Source organism: Marmota marmota, unplaced genomic scaffold (genome assembly GCF_001458135.2).
Source record: "Marmota marmota marmota unplaced genomic scaffold, marMar, whole genome shotgun sequence".
NCBI lineage: Eukaryota > Metazoa > Chordata > Mammalia > Rodentia > Sciuridae > Marmota > Marmota marmota.
This window is the reverse complement of record NW_025999853.1, coordinates 48,342,070-48,359,105: the sequence shown is the minus strand read 5'-3', so window position 1 is coordinate 48,359,105 and position 17,036 is coordinate 48,342,070. Positions and strand designations below refer to the sequence as shown.

The 17,036-nt window shown below is 44.4% G+C and overlaps 1 protein-coding gene across 2 annotated transcripts in view; it reads left to right on the top strand.

Annotated features, from left to right (window-relative positions):
* Positions 1-13,256, top strand: part of Kif5a (kinesin family member 5A) — a 33,868-nt gene extending 20,612 nt beyond the window's left edge. The window contains exons 14-30 of one of the 2 annotated variants that reach the window (XM_048806399.1): positions 142-348; positions 590-736; positions 1,439-1,627; positions 1,994-2,111; positions 2,457-2,521; positions 2,636-2,745; positions 3,262-3,363; positions 4,309-4,369; positions 4,609-4,680; positions 4,837-4,941; positions 5,530-5,550; positions 7,372-7,588; positions 7,812-7,965; positions 8,464-8,546; positions 9,083-9,110; positions 9,559-9,674; positions 10,599-13,256. In XM_048806399.1, coding sequence (XP_048662356.1) covers positions 142-348; positions 590-736; positions 1,439-1,627; positions 1,994-2,111; positions 2,457-2,521; positions 2,636-2,745; positions 3,262-3,363; positions 4,309-4,369; positions 4,609-4,680; positions 4,837-4,941; positions 5,530-5,550; positions 7,372-7,588; positions 7,812-7,965; positions 8,464-8,546; positions 9,083-9,110; positions 9,559-9,637 — 1,758 coding nt within the window. In that variant the 3' untranslated portion in view covers positions 9,638-9,674; positions 10,599-13,256. The remainder of the gene's footprint in view (positions 1-141; positions 349-589; positions 737-1,438; positions 1,628-1,993; positions 2,112-2,456; positions 2,522-2,635; positions 2,746-3,261; positions 3,364-4,308; positions 4,370-4,608; positions 4,681-4,836; positions 4,942-5,529; positions 5,551-7,371; positions 7,589-7,811; positions 7,966-8,463; positions 8,547-9,082; positions 9,111-9,558; positions 9,675-10,598) is intronic. The other variant, XM_015483107.2, reaches the window with a different exon arrangement.
* The last annotated feature ends 3,780 nt before the right edge of the window (positions 13,257-17,036 follow it).

The window sequence follows — 17,036 nt, the reverse complement described above, 5'->3', positions numbered from 1 at the left end:
GTTTCCCAATTTCTGTGAAACATAATGCCTACTTCCTTTTGACTTTTGCTTTGTGGGGGGTCTTGGCTCCCCCAGGTCCAGGGCCCATGGAAGTGATCATTGACTACATGCTCCTTTACATGCCCCTCCTCTTCTTTGAAGCTGCTGGTGTCCACTCGAGGAGACAATGAGAAGGTCCAGCGGGAGCTGAGCCACCTGCAGTCAGAGAATGATGCTGCGAAGGATGAGGTGAAAGAAGTGCTGCAGGCCCTGGAGGAGCTGGCTGTAAACTATGACCAGAAGTCCCAGGAGGTAGAGGAAAAGAGCCAGCAGAATCAGCTGCTAGTGGACGAGCTGTCCCAGAAGGTGGTGAGTGGCCTATCAGTGGTCCAAGGGCTCCCTGACCTCAGAACACCCTCCATGTCCAAGGGGACCTTTGATTCTTTTTGGGCTATGTGGTGTTTGCATCTCTCTAGTGCTGTTCAGTGTATTATAACCCCCCCCCCCCACCATGCACTGTGCTTTGCCATGCTGAAATGAGAGCCTCTGTCTGGACTGGGGAGGGAAGAAGGAAGATGGCAATGGGAATGACCTGAGGGGCTGTCTCCAGGCCACCATGTTGTCCCTGGAGTCTGAATTGCAGCGACTCCAGGAGGTCAGTGGACACCAGCGAAAACGAATTGCTGAAGTGCTGAATGGGCTGATGAAGGACCTGAGTGAGTTCAGTGTCATCGTGGGCAACGGGGAGATTAAGCTGGTGAGTGGGGAGAGACAGCAGTCTAGTTCAGGTCATTTTTGCACTGGGCACTGGTGGGACAATCCAGACCCTCTGAGACACTGAAAAAGGTGGCCCAAATTGCCTAGAAATGTGCGTGCCTTCAGTCTAGACTCAGGAAAACAAACAGAGGTTTGCATAGCCTCCACTGAAAAGATGCATTCTAAAGGGTACAAACAAACAAGTGAGGTGTGCCAGTGGCAGGATCAAGAAGTGGGGCACAGAGTTAGGAATGACATATGCAAATATATGTCAGTCAGTGAGAATGACTGACCTGAGTAATCAAGTAGATCAGTTGGTCTATAAAAAAATAATCAAGCTGGGTATGGTGGTAAGTGTCAGTAGTCCCAGTTACTTGGGAGGCTGAGGAAGGAGGATCATTTGAGTCCAGGAATTTAAGACTAGCCTGGACAACATGATGATATCTTGCCTCAAAATAAAATAAATAAATGGAAAGGAAGAAACAGAAAATCATATTGCTTTTTAAGGTGGAAGAGGGGGATTATCTTTAAATGTAGATAGAGGGCCTTAGTGTGAAATACCAGGATAGCTGGTAAAGGTCCTTGGGAAATACTTGTCCTACTTGAATCCCTGGGCATGTGGATTTGTGCAGAAGGTGGAAGGGAGCGGGTAAAGGCTTCTCTACTGCAGAGAAGCATCTCTTCCTCCTCTGCCCACCCTCAGCCGGTGGAGATCAGTGGGGCCATCGAGGAAGAGTTCACCGTGGCCAGACTCTACATCAGCAAAATCAAGTCGGAGGTCAAATCTGTAGTCAAGCGGTGTCGGCAGCTAGAGAACCTCCAGGTGGAATGTCATCGCAAGATGGAAGTGACTGGGCGGGAGCTCTCATCCTGCCAGCTCCTCATCTCACAGGTGACTACCTGAGATTGAGAACCTTTTGATGATGTAGGAGAGAGAAGGATATTGCGTGGTTATACGTAAAACTCCTAACACTCACCTTAATATCAGCATTCTATGGAAGTCAAGAACAGAAGAGCTGGGTGGCAGGGAGTAGGATCCGGGGTCAAGAAGTGGAGACTCAGGCGGTATTGCTTTCTGAGCTGAGGCTCTGAAGGAAGAGTCTCCATGGGAATGGCTCCCAGCCCTACATCCTCATGGAAGGTGCAGCAGGAAGGGAGGACTTGGGAGTAGAGCATGAGTTTATGGAAGTTGGTGCTGCCTAGAGTTGTGTGCTTTGCTCCATTTGTTTCCTTTCTCTCCCCATCCTTCTTCTACCAGCATGAGGCTAAGATCCGCTCACTAACGGAATACATGCAGAGTGTGGAGCTGAAGAAGCGACACCTGGAAGAGTCCTATGACTCCTTGAGTGATGAATTGGCCAAGCTCCAGGCTCAGGGTAAAGCCTTCTTAGACCTGTATCATAGCCATCCTGGAATCTGAGATTCCAAAGGGTCAGGGAGGGAAGGTCACACACATCAGAAGAAACCACCCAGCAACCACTCACCCAAAGCATCAGCCTGAACGCATATATTATTTAGTCAGGCTTTTGCATATAGGTCATTTTATGAGCATCATATACCCTCCCTTGTTTTATGTCCCTGCTGTATCAAATTGGACTGTCCTAACTAGAAGAACTTCCCTGTGGGTCCATCCCCTAACCTGCCTGGAATGCTGGTCACAACATAAATTTTTTTCTGAAGGAGGTAGTTTTGATGGAAGCTATCTTCCCCTTTTCCCCTAGAAACTGTTAATGAAGTGGCTTTGAAGGACAAAGAGCCAGACACTCAGGATGCAGATGAAGTGAAGGTGAGTGGGGAGGGTGGGGGGCAACTGGGGCTTGGCAGGGCCAGGGCTATGCTGGCCCTCATGAAACTCATGTCTGGGAGTCTGACTCTGAGCATGGGGTGGGGTTGTTTGCAGAAGGCCTTGGAGCTGCAGATGGAAAGTCACCGGGAGGCCCATCACCGGCAGCTGGCCCGGCTCAGGGATGAGATCAATGAAAAGCAGAAGACTATTGATGAGCTTAAAGAGTAAGGATCCCTGAGGGTGGCTCCAGTCTCCATTGGGCCCACTTACCTTGTTGTGCCTACTCAAATGATCCTTCTGGATCAGGTTTTTTAATTTCTTTCTTTTTTTTCTTAATTTTTTTTATAACTTTATGTATTTTTTTTTAATGTGGTACTTAGGATCAAATACCATGTCTCACTCATGCTAGGCAAGTGCTCTACCACTGAGCTACAGTCCCAGCCCCAGGTTCTTTAAATTCCATGTGTCATTCCCTCAACAATCATATAACTTCACAGCCCAAATTCAGAAGATAGAAGCATTAAAGACTAATCCCTATCTTTTTTGGCCTTATTAGATAGCTCAGGGTTCTTTACTGTCATGGAAGTGTGACCTGTGTCTGCCCCTGATATCTGAAGGTAGATGCATTAGTTCTAACTGGACTCCCTCATGCAAGAAGAAAGCACAAGTTTGAGGGGCTGGTCTTTCCTTCCTGTTCATTAACATCTCTTTTTCTCTCCAATGTCCCTGACCCTCTGTAGCCTGAATCAGAAGCTCCAGTTAGAGCTGGAGAAACTTCAGGCTGACTATGAGAAGCTGAAGAATGAAGAACATGAGAAGAGCACCAAGCTTCAGGAGCTGACGTGAGTGAGGAGTTTGCTGGCAGGCCAGCGGCCATGTAGGCTCTTAACTGCTCAGATGCATTTGCAGAGGCAGGACACACACATAGATGTGATGCAGTGACTCACAAGAAGCAAATATAATGGGGTGGGGAAGGTTTAGAAAAATGGAGACCACCAAAAATGACAACTGCTGTGGATAACCTGACATGGATGGAAAGTGGCTTGAAGTGTTGTGTTAAGTGTGAAAATCAGGTTACAAAGCAGTTTGAATGATCTAATCTCATAAAAATTTATATGGATATATATGCCTAGAAAAAATAGTATATAAGCAGGGAGCCAAGCTACTTGGGAGGCTAAGGCAGGAGGATGGCAACTTTAAGGCCAGCCTGGGCAACTTAGTGGGAACTTATCCTAAAATAAAAAGGGTTAGAGGTGCAGCTCAGTGATAGAGGGCCCCTGGGACCCTCTATCTAATACGTATCTAGTACGAAAAAAAAATTTTTATAGTGATTTTATTTTTTAGTTAGAAATAGACACATTTATTTACTTTTATGTGGTACTGAGGATGGAACCCAGAGCCTCACACATGCTAGGCAAGCACTCTACCACTGAGCTAAAACCGCAGCCCCACAAAATAATTTTATTTAATATTTTATTTTATATTGATATTTGATATTTTTATTTAATAATTATTCAAAATAATTTTTTATTTAAAATAGTATGCAAAGATGGATACCAGGCTTCATGATGGTTTCCTCTGTAAGTGGTAGAATCATGGCTTTTTATAAAAACTCCTCTTAACTCTCTTCTAAAATTCTTTTCTGATTTTTGCACAGTAAACATGAGCAACTTATATAATAAATAATAGTAAAATAGAGATAAAAGGAATGGGGAGTAGGAAGGTGAGAGGAGGAGAGTCCTGAAGGATTTTTCTGTTTTCTAACTTCTCCTTTTCTTTTGCTGCAGATTTCTGTACGAGCGACATGAGCAGTCCAAGCAGGACCTCAAAGGTCTGGAGGAGACAGTTGTGAGTGGTTTCCTTCTGTACCAAGTTAACAGGGTATGGAGGGCTGCATCTCCTACATCAATTTCTTCCTCACCACATTGCTCTTTCTCCTTTGTAGTTAGTTTGTGGCATAATCAGGACACATTTTTTCCTAAGGGCTGAGTGACACTTGACTGTATAGACTGAAGTTTCCAATAATTTTGGAGGGTGTAGGCAGACCTGGTATCTGGCTATCCCCAATTTTCCATCATTTTTTCCAGGCCCGGGAACTCCAGACCCTCCACAACCTTCGCAAGCTGTTCGTTCAAGACGTCACGACTCGAGTCAAGAAAGTGAGTGAGATCCTCCACATCTTACCAGCCCCATATATTCCTCCCCTCCTCAGGCTTCTGTGGCCCTGCTGTTCCCTATGGAACTTGCTTGGCCTGACCTAGTTGGGACCTGGTTAGCCTCATGAGAGCCACATCTTTCTCTCCATCTCTAAGCAGAGTGCAGAAATGGAGCCCGAGGACAGTGGGGGGATTCATTCCCAAAAACAGAAAATTTCCTTTCTTGAGAACAACCTGGAACAACTTACAAAGGTTCACAAACAGGTAAGAATGCAAAGAAGAGGTGAAGAGAACTTTTGAAGCCAGGTCCCTTATGATACCCAAATCCTTGGTGGTCCCTTGGATTTAGGAAAATCTACTTGCACATTTTCCTTACTTTTCTCTACTAACCCCATCTTTATATCATATTTGGTCCCACTTTTACTTTATTTCTATTTTTCACTTCTCAAAGTTTCTGACCCACTTCTGCTCAGAGAAGAATTCCCCAGGCCTACCTTGGAGGGAGAGGTTGAACTGGACAAAGATTGAAGAGGCATAGGGCCTTAACTGTACAAGAGGGATAGCAGAAGACTGGGGGTGTAGCTCAGTAGTAGACTTAAGAAGGAAAAGAAAAGAGGAATATTAGTATGTCAGATCTTAGCTAGAGAGGGAATGCAGGGAGACAAGAAAAATAAGGGAATTGGGCTTTCTTCCATGAAGGAAGCTACATCTACATAGACCCGGGGCAGGCATATAGGACATTAAATGATGTGTTCAAGATGGCTCAACCAGCCCCTGGTTGGAGCCAGTCAGAACTCCTGTGTATTAAGTTGCTGCCTCTCTGTCCCCCTCCTTCTTGCTGCGGTTCCTTAGGTGGAAGACTGGGTTTCAAAGGTATGGGCTGGGGAGGTGAAAGGGCAGTCCAGAGGAGTCAGGACAGGAAATGTTTGGTGTGTGCACAGCAGGAGCACCTGCACTAGTAACAAGGAGCTGAGCCTGGAGACCCTCCAAGGTCTCCTGGGCCTTCTTCAAATTGATTTGTAAAAGAAACTCTAACCCTGTAGCTGGCCTATAGCTCAGTGGTAGAGCACTTGCGTAGCATATGCAAAGCCCTTGGAAATCCAATCCAGACTTCTTCTCTTCCTTTTAAATCTACCTTAAGGCTGGCACAGTGGCACCTGTAATCCCAGCTATTGGGGAAGCTATGTTAGGAGGATTGCAAATTCAAAGCCAGCCTGGGCAATTTAGGGAGACCCTGTCTGAAAATTAAGAAATTAAAAGGGCTGGAGATAATAGTTCAGTAGTAAAGCTTCCCTGGATTCAATCCCTAGTACCCCACCCCAAATCCTCCTTAAAATTCTAGCTAACTCATATTCTCACTAGCCTAGAACGTAGCCTTCTTTCTTTCCAGTATGATGCCCAGTTTACATAGTAAATAGTATATCTTTTTTTGTAAAGAATTTCCAAACCTGCAGCTCAGTGGTAATCTGCTGGGTTTATTGATTTTATTTGGGTCTTCAGAGGACTTTACTACCATCTTTCTTTCCTTACCTTATTATAAAACAATGTAACAACATTATTGAAAAGTTGAAGGACAGCCAGGAAACATTTTTAATCAGTTCTGTCATTCTAATTTCATTCCTGTGTGTTCACTTTACCTCTCTGTCCAAATGTATATTAAATTTCTTAATACCCTTCCCCAAAACAAACAAACAAGAAAAAACTAGAGACTATTTCCTTTTCCCTCATTGACACTTCTGCCTCTTTTCTAAGTCCTAAAGATCAAACACTGCTCCCCTGAAGAACAGAGAACTTACCACAGTATCCTACCTCAATAGACAAGAGTCTACTGAGAAAAAAAAGATGTAAAAAACTTCTCAGAATCTTAATCGCCAGGACCACAGCCATAGTGCCAATTAAGCTAAATATTATCACAACAAAACATTGATTATAATCCTTAAATTGTCCATATTAAAGCTGCATGGAAGGTTCTAGCTCTTCCCCGGTACTCTCAGTGTTCCCTGCTATGCCGACTTGCCTGATATCCTACAAGGCCCTGCTCCTTTAGCAGTCTGTAGTGCCCCCAGTCACTGTATGGAAGGATTAGGGAGTCTTTTTTGGCTGCAAGGTGGTTGCTATCACAGTGTAGCTTAATTTAAATGGGGGGAGGGACAACCCAGAAAGTCCTTGAACGTGAAGGGAATAAGCACAAATGTTTGTGAGACCTCAAACATTTTCTTTCCTTCCTATGGGTCACCATGTGTATATGGATGTGTGTGGAGACTCCTGAATTCCAGCTTATGCCCCTGCTCTGCACTGCAACTGCCTGCACCCATTCTCCAGACTGTGGCCATGTTCTTGCTGCCTTGCCTTTTGCATGCCCACACATCCATCTCTGGGGAAGGGGGTACCTCATCCCCATGGGGGCCCTGAAGCTGTTGATCTGGCATAAACTATGAGATATGGTGGAGGGGAGTTCTCCAGGTTAGGCAGAGTTCTGGGCCATAGTAGAGATGCCAAGTTTTGCTGCCTAGAAAATGATGTATGAAGGAAAGAACTGGATAGAATAGCACATTACATAAAGGGAATAAGGCTTTTTGACTCTTTATTTTTCTTTATTCTCTTTCCCTACCCCTCACCCCACACACCACTGGGTGACTCAATTTTGGGTCACTCCCCTTTATTTTGGCCTCTTCCCTTTGGCTCACCCCACAGCTGGTACGTGACAATGCAGATCTGCGTTGTGAGCTTCCTAAATTGGAAAAACGACTTAGGGCTACGGCTGAGAGAGTTAAGGCCCTGGAGGGTGCACTGAAGGAGGCCAAGGAGGGCGCCATGAAGGACAAGCGCCGGTACCAGCAGGAGGTAGACCGCATCAAGGAAGCTGTTCGGTACAAGAGCTCTGGAAAGAGGGGCCATTCTGCCCAGATTGGTGAGTAGATGTCATCATGAGTGCTGGGAATACAACCTGAAGCAAATTCAGAAAATTCCTGTGTGCCAAGCAGCTAGAGTATTGTTTCTAGACCCTAACTTTGACCACCCCCCAAAAAGAAATAAGTGATGAATTATGTTACAAGCAACTTGGTTTAGCCCCAGCAAAATGACTTCAGGAACCAGGGTAACAGCAACCTCATGGTCATTTCCTCTCTTCACAGCCAAACCTGTGCGGCCTGGCCACTATCCAGCATCCTCTCCCACCAACCCATATGGCACCCGGAGCCCTGAGTGCATCAGTTACACCAACAGCCTCTTCCAGAACTATCAGAATTTGTACCTGCAGGCCACACCTAGTTCCACCTCAGATGTGTAGTGAGTGACCATGGATGTGGGCTGGAGTCTCAAACTAAAGCTCTCTTAACCCTGGAAAGCATGGGATTGGGCCAATTATTAGTTGAAAATTATTTTCCTAAGTATCTTTATTTCTAAACATTTCTCAATCTAATCATAGGTATTAGAAGGTGGGACTGTGCCCTCTCTGCCTGCTCTGTTTATTGTCCTCTGTTCTCAGGAGGTGGGAGGGTTGTGTAGCTCTGTGGCTGAGGGTAAATGTGGATTAGTGATCCACAAATAGTGGAGGGTATGACTTGGGAGGCTGAGGCAGAAAGATCCCAAATTTGAGGCCAGCCTCAGCAACTTAGCAAGACCCTTAGCAACTTAGTGAGATCCTGTCTAAAAATTAAAAATGAAAAGGTCTGGGGATGTAACTCAGTGGTAAAGCATCTCTGGGTTTAATGCTCAGTAAAAAAAAAAAAAGAATAGTAGAGGGTAGTTGCCAACCCAATGGGTGCATCTCTCTCTTATACCCAGCTTTGCTAACTCCTGTACCAGCAGTGGAGCCACATCTTCTGGTGGCCCCTTGGCTTCCTATCAGAAGGCCAACATGGACAATGGTAAGTGATCTTTGGAATCTCCAGTGAAATTTTGAAGGTATGAGAAAAGTAAGTTACCCCATTTTACAATGAACACTAACTAAACCTTTCTCATGTGTTGGGTGTTAAATAAAAAGATACATATGACTGGAGATGTAGCTCAGTGGTAAGAGCGCTTGCCTGCTTAGCATGCATGAGGTTTTGGGTTCAATCCCTAGCATTACCAAAAAAATATATATGTGTGCACAAACGCACCTGTGTGTGTGTGTGCGCGCGCGCGCACACACACACACGCACACACCTCTTCAGATTTCAGTTCTTTCTTAGAAGTGGATTCCTCCTATTATTAACTGTGCCTATCTCCACCTTTCCCACCTGTCCCCTTCTCTTCTCAAACAAAAATAATGGTGCAGTTTGGGGTGGCTGAGGATAGAATGCCCTAATTTACCTTTTCCTCTAAGGGGTTAGGATGGGAGAGAGTCTGGGGAGACCATTCCTAATACCCAGTATCCTTTCTTCTTCTTTTAACCCTGTGTTCTCAATGCTGATCTGTTCAGGAAATGCCACAGATATCAACGACAATAGGTATGCCAGGCCCCACTACCCTTGGGTTCTCTGAATGGCACCAAAAGAAATTACTAAACTTCCCTCTGCCCTACTTAGAGCTTCTCTGGAGCCTTGAGGGGAGGGAGGAGGAAGTGAGGATCATTCTTGTCCTGGATGTTGGGGAGATCCCAGGCATTCCTCTTACCTCAGTGCAGAACACTGCCCTCTTCTAGTCCCTTCTATGGCCTCTCCCCACGCTAGTTATGGGGCTGTGGACATCTGATGATGTGGTCTCTCCCACCAACGGGAACTTTGTGACCTTGGGCAAGTCATTTACATATCTCTGGCCCTGCTTTTCCCTGTGTTCCTGTAAAGTCTGAGTAGACCTGCCCTTGCCAATATCTCACAGGAATGCTATCAGAGAACTGGCCACAACAGGAATACTTTCATTTATATGGAGCTGACTGTGTTGTCTCTATTCCCCCAGGAGTGACCTGCCCTGCGGCTATGAGGCTGAGGACCAGGCGAAGCTCTTCCCTCTCCACCAAGAGACGGCAGCCAGCTAACCTCCCACACCAATGGCTATATAACCTGCACTTTCAGGTAGCACTGGCCTCAGATGGCTTCCTTTCTTGTCCACAGCCTCTAGTTCTCCTTTTATTTCTTTAACCATCTCAAAACATTTGCTATATAGTGACCTCTCAACTCCTGCTTTCCCCTGCTGGGGCTACATCAGCCCAGCTGCTTTGTGTGGTATGAACACTGACCTCGCTGGTACTGAATGCTTTTTCCTTTGGCTATAACAGCATCCACAGTACTGTTTTATGCCACTAGGGGTCATTGCTGCATGTCAGAAGATGAGATGAGCAAGGACTGCTGTCCATGTAGAGCCCCCACTGGTCACAGATCTTAGATAATAGGCAATCTTCGGAGATCATCTCAATCCTCCCTCTACCTCCACTCTAAAGTAATCTTGGATGGAAAGAGATTTTCTAAACTAAGACATCTTCAGTAAAGGCAATGTTTGATTTACTCCCACACCCATGACATCTCCTCATATCTACACATACTACCAAAAATCTTTAAAAATGTCCCATAAATCTGACCCTGTCTCTAGCATAGGCACCTTCCTGGTTTTTGTGTATCACCAGGCTTCTTATCCAGTTGCTTTATGGCCCAGAACTGGGCACTAGGATACAGTTTTGTCATCCATTTGGATCCTTACAGAACTAGAAATGAGAGAACATGGCCAGTTTCTTCCTGGGCTGTGTCAAAGCTGAATCCTCTCTAGGGGTTTTCCAGGATAGCATGCTAGGCACACATAGACATGAAAAGTGGAGACGTAGGAACAGGGAAGGAGGACTTAGAGAGGGTCCAGGGTGGTGAGGCAGGGGCTGGAGAATGCTTGGATAATTGTTATTAAAGGAACTGTACTATAAACCAAAGTATGTACAAATGTCACCTGTTCCTCCACAGCTGCTGGGCTGCAGGCTGGTTTCTCACATACTCTTTCTCTTTCTTCCCCAGTTTCTAAGAGGGACTGAGGCCTCTTCTCTCAGCATGCTGCAAACCTGTGGTCTCTGATACTAACTCCCCTCCCAACCCCTGTTGTTGGACTGTACTGTTTGATGTCTTCTCTCACTTACTATGTATCTCTTTGTACTCTGTATCTATATATTGGAAGCTGCTGCTATGTCTCTCTTCTCTCTGTCCCACTCTCTAAATATCTAATGATGTATTTAGCAATTTCTAAGCATAGTCTATCCTCCTTATTTGGGGCAATAGGGAGGCGGGGGAATGTTTTCTTCTTTCTCATATACTCGTCTCACACTGAGTGGTGTTAGTCACTGAGCAGAGAACATAGAGATGATAAAATGAGAAATGGGAGCTAGAGGGCTGTGATCCTTTTCTCTCACAAACACATGTGTTTATGCACACATACACACACTACTCACACATACACGTACATATAAAGCCTTAAGCAGAAGAATGTCTTAGCATCCTAAGACGACAGAGAAATAGGCTCTTCCTCCCTTCTCTTTTATGGATAGCACAGGGGAGGGTAAAATGGAAGGGCTGCTAAATTCTACATATAATTTTCTTAATATTGCCCTCACCTAAATTAAGAGATTCCAGATGTTTACCTCTGTCCTACAAAGTCTGCCTTTTGCCTCCCTCTATTTTTCCCAAATGGAGACCATGGCTTGCCAAGGAACCTTTCCTATACTTGTCCAAACCCCTTTTGATACTCTCTACCCCTGATGACCATAACTCAAAGTTAAAAATATTCTCAAAAATTGAGGAGGCGAGCTGGGGTTATGGCTCAGTGGTAGAGTGCTTGCCTAGCACGTGCAAGGCCCTGGGTTCGATCCTCAGTACCACGTAAAAATAAATAAAATAAAGGTATTGTGTCCATCTACAACTAAAAAACAAATATTTTTTAAAAAATTGAGGAGGCAGATCCCTTCCCCACAGTCTGTCAAATAGCTGCTCATCTTTCTGTGGTGATAGTTATGGGCAAGTATAGTCAGAATGACTGATTCCTTGGGTTTGAGGATTGAACAGGGTGGAAAATTGCTAAGTGATTTGCATCACAGTGTCCTCAGGTTGAAGCAATGAGCTGGATTCCTTTTTCCCATATTGGGCTACAAGTTCTTCCCATGTCTACCTTTTGGTTTGGGGGCTTCCAGTTCATTGGCAAAATAGCTGTTTCAGATGCCTTCATTTCAAACTGGAGCCTGGCTTTCCTCCAGTATAAGTTGTTCCCCACAAAGAGTTCCTTCTATAATGTCCCTATGTGGTATAAAGTGCACTTTAGGGAAAGGGGCAGGGCAGATTTTCCAGAGGTGGCAGAGCCTGGGGGCTTGACCCAGGGCTCTTCCCCCAGCCATTCTGAGCCCATGTGCCCCCTCTCCCACAGTTAAGAAGATGGTTGCTTGAGTTCCAGATTATCCTTTCCTTCCACATGGTGCTAAGGTATTTTTTCAGGTAACTTTTGGGATGAAGGTCACTAGTCAGCCCAAACCAAGAAGTGAAGTCTGGAGTCCAGATAATTTTACCTTTTTATGGATGGAAGATAGGAACCTTCAGCATCAGGGATGCCCATCATCTGGCTTTTTCTAAGTTGGGAAAGAGGTTCAGCATGATTGCCAGCTGGTAAATACAGGATACAGGGGCTTGTGAGTCCTTCAAAGGAAAGAGTCCTTGCTCCCTTTACCTGTTGAGCAATTTTAGCAGTTAAGGACAAAATCAGAGGGGTCTGAAATAAATCCAAACTGGTGATTTTCAAACACTTTTCAAAATAAATCTTATGTAGAACTCCAATGTAAAAAAATAACATAGACTAGGGGTATAGCTCAGTGGTAGAGCTTGCCTAGCATGTGCAAAGCTCTAGGTTCATTTTCCAGTACTACAAATAAATAAATTAATTAATAAATAAAAATAAAGGGGGATGGGAAGGGAAATAATGCAGACCTGGGTAGTTTGCATTTTTTTTTTCTCTTTCTTTTTCTTTTTGGTGGAAAATGCTTCATTAGTTGAAGAGCCCTGGAAGAGCCCTAAGAGATCCCAAGGGTTCTATAGAGTGGTTTGAAAACCACTGCTCTGAAGAAGGGGGTACAATCTGGATTCCCTACACCAAACCTATAACTCATAGAAAAGAGGGATGGGGTAAATGGGGTAAGGTAGATGAGCCATGCTGTCCCAGACCCAGTCAGAGAGGAAGGAAGTTACCAGAACACCCGTGGACTTAGTATTTGCCAGCAGGAAACCTTAGAATCGAGGGGATTTTATGTAATTTTGCTACCAAATGATTCTTTAAAAGAACACACTTTAAAAAGATGTGAAGGTGTAGGGCAGATAAAAAGAGAGGTGACACAGGGGAGCAGCCTTCTCTTTAGCAAGATGTAAGGGAAATATAATTCACTTACACAGATAAGAACACATGCACAACTTTCACCAGAAGCTTCACACTGTATCCTCCTCCGCCTCTTCCTGTTCCCTACATTCACCACATCCCTTACAGACAGCCAGGCTCATCACAAGGGGTACCTGGCTTGCCCACTCACATCTGCCAAAATGTTGCATGCCAGTGTGGAAAACAAACCAAACTGCACAAACCCCAGTGTGTATTTACTCAGTGTACATAGATACCTTTAAAATAAAATAAATTCAATGATGACTCCATGTGTTGTTGCAAATCTTCTTTATCACTCTTCTCTATCACTGTTGCATATAATGGCATTTAACAGCATGGTATATTTCCTTCCAGATGTTTTTCTACATATTCACATCAATTTTCACATCAATTGACAAATCCTAGAAATATTTTCATGTCAGCGTACACTGACTTACCTCATTAAAACATTTATAAACAGGCGCAGTGGTACATGCCTGTAATCCCAGCAGCTTGGGAGGCTGAGACAGGAGGATTTCAAGTTCAAAGCCTGCCTCAGCAAAAGCAAGGCGCTAAGCCACTCAAGAGACCCTATCTGTGAATAAAATACAAAATAGGGCTGAGGATGTGGCTCAGTGGTTGAGTGCCCCTGAATTCAATCCCAGGTACCCCCCCCCCAAAAAAAAAAAAAAACCCACACATATATAATTGCTGGGCATGGTGGCGCATGCCTGTTATCCCAGAGACTCAGGAGGCTGAGGCAGGAAGATCAGGAGTTCAAACTCAGCCTCAGCAACTTATCAAAGCCTTAAGCAACTCAGTAAGACCCTGTCTCTAATAAAATATTTTTAAAAAGGGCTGGAGATGTGGCTCAGTGGTTAAGTGCCCCTGAGTTCAATTCTAAAAGAAAAACCACATAATTTTTCATATATTATCCTATAGTTTGTCAAGTATTCCAGATATCTAGGTTGGTGGATATCTAGGATGGTTATAATTTTTAACAAAAAAAATTCTCTTAATCTTTTACCCAGACCCCACCATCTTAGTTCCAGAGTCAATTCCTTCCCCCCACCAATGTGTCATTATTCCTCCCCTGCTAACAGCTCAATTCTGTTCCAACATTATCTACCACTATTTTCTCTGCTCATCAATCAAAGCTTCTGAGATGGAGAAAAATATATAATCAAAAAACTGAAGCAAGCTGGGTGGGGTGGTGCACACCTGTAATCCTAGCAACTGGGAGGCCGAGGCAGGAGGACCACAAGTTCTAGGCCAGCCTCAGCAACTTGGTAAGACCCTGACTCAAAAGTAAAACAAAGGGCCACATACATACCACTGAATGTAGCTCAGTGGTAGAACACTTACTTAGAGTGTATGAAGTTCTGGGTTCAATCCCTAGTACTGGGGGTGGGGATGGGCAACTAAATATGAAGAGCTACAAATACACCTGGACCTTCAGTGCTGCTCTGTATTCCTCCTGTGCTTCCCTGCTCAGTTCCCTTTCCTGTCCTCCAGAGCAACTGGCTTAAACCCTCACATCTCAAGATCTCCTGCCTACCACCCCCAGACAACTTTATCTTCTACTTAAAAAAAATAATGTGATCAAGCATGAAATTCAACCACCACAGACAAAATTATATCGCGATATGTCCTTTCATTCTCCCTTATGACAAGTGATGAATCTCCTTTTTCTGAAGTAAATCTCTTCTAGATACTTAATTCTCCCTTACTGTAGGATGCTAGGGGCTTTTGCATATCTTTGCTCTTGTCTCTTGGCAAGTGCTCTAACACTGAACTATATTCCTAGCCCCTAGTTACTTGATTCTTGAGATTATTTACTTAGAACCTCAGTATAACTAAAAGTGGCCTGATATGGTGGCACACACCTGTAATCCTAGCAGCTCTGAAGGCTGAGGTGGAAGGATCACAAATTCAAGACCAGCTTGGGTAACCCTGTCCCAAAATTTTTTTTTTTAAAAAATCTGAAACTAGTTCAGTGGTAGAGCACATAGTTCCTGGTACCCACACCCCCACCTCACTCCCTGCAAAAGTGTTGCAGGCTTGAGTCATTTGCATCTTCTTTAGTAACATCATTTTTCCTTATAAGGTCTCTCCCCACTATGAGTCCCTACTTTGCTGTGTGCTTCTCTATAACAGACTCCCCAAATTTCCAGAAACAGTACCAATTTCCCATCCCCACTTCCTCACCTCTCAGTCATTCCTTAGCCCGTCTTGATCTGGCTCTTGTTCTGCCCAAACTACTTTTCCAAAGCTTACCTCTTACCACATAAAACAGGCATTTCTCAGTCTTTTGTCTGCTTCACCTCTCTGTGTTCTCCACTCCTTCCTTTTTTTTTTTTTTTTGATATTAGGGATTGAACCCAGGGCATTTTATCATTGAGCTACATCCCCAACCCCCTTCTTATTTTATTTTTTATTATTATTTTGGTACCAGGGATTGAACCCAGGGGCACTGTACCACGGAGCCACATCCCTAGCCCTTTTTATATTTTATAACTCAGAGTCTCCCTGAGTTGCTTAGGACCTCACTAAATTACTGAGGCTGGCTTTGAAATTGTGATCTTCCTGCCCTCAGCCTCCCAAGTTGCAGGGATTACAGGTGTGTGCCACTGCGCCTGGCTTGTAGTGGCAGTGTGGCAATGGCACACACCTGTAAATGCTTGCTCTATCCCAAAGTTCAGCCCTTGGTTCTTTCTTTGCTGTTTTTGGGAGATGTCATACATGTCCACAGACTTCCACAATTCATAAATCTGTATCCCTAACACAGACCACTTTCCTGAACTCTGGGCCCATATGTCTGTCCAGTTGCCCTCAGGTGCTCATACATATTCCAAACTAAACTTGTCTCCCTTACACTGCTCTTTTTCACTACCATCTCTCTTTTTCACTACCATCTCTCCTTGTCTTACCCAGAAGCCTGGGACTCACCCTCAATGTCTCCCCTTTCCCCCAAACCCCATATCCATTATGAATTTTCAAAATCAACATCAAACTATATGGTTAGGGCTGGGGATGTGGCTCAAGGGGTAACCTGCTCACCTGGCATGCGCGGGGCACTGGGTTCGATCCTCAGCACCACATAAAAATAAAGACGTTGTGTCCACCAAAAACTGAAAAATAAATACTAAAAAATTCTCTCTCTCTCTTTCTCTCTCCTCTCTCTCTCTTTGAAAAAAAAAATCTTTAAATTGTCTCCCATTTGCTGGGTGCAGTGGTGCATGCTTGTAATCCCAGGGACACAGGAGGCTCAGATAGGAAGAGGATCCCAAGTTGGAAGCCAGCCTTCACAATTTAGTGAGACTCTATCTCAAAATAAAAATTAAAAAGGGCTCAGTGGCAAAGTGCCCCTGGGTTCGATCCCCAGTACCTGGAAGAAAAAAAATTACATCCCCTTCTCCCAACCCAACAGCCACTGCTTTAGTTCACCATCTGTATATAAACTTTTGCAACACTCCAGTCACCCTCCAGAATGATGCCTGAATGGTCCTTCTAAAAAGCACATTCAACAGATTAAAACTACTTGAAGGATCTTCAGTGCCTACCCTCCCTAACCTTAAGTCTTGCTTCTTCCAACTAGTTATCAAATTCTAGTTCTACCTTATACCTACATCTCTCAGAAACACATTATTTCTTTCTCATCTCCAGGTTTTTTACACCGTTCTTTGAGAGCATTTTAACCCCTAGTTCTGAACTTTATCCAGCTTTCCCATACCCAGCACAGAGTCTCCATTCTCTTCCAAGGCTTCCCTGCCAGTTCCACTGTCCTCCTTCTGTCATTAGCATTTTGTCTTTCAAAACTCTAGTGCAGCACTTATCTTGAATGTTGCCAACTATCTCCCTGGCCAGCTAGTAACATTAGACTCCCAACTCCTTTTGGGCGGGAACTATCATATCTCCCTGCTACAATCTAAGGAGAATGAATCCAAAGAACTGTACTGGGAAGGGGGTGCAAATGAATGCACTTTTTATCACATTTTTAAATTTGTAGCTTAGAGTGTCATTTGGGGTAATTTGGCCCCCATTTGTGTTTGCAGCTTGCGGAGTGGTCA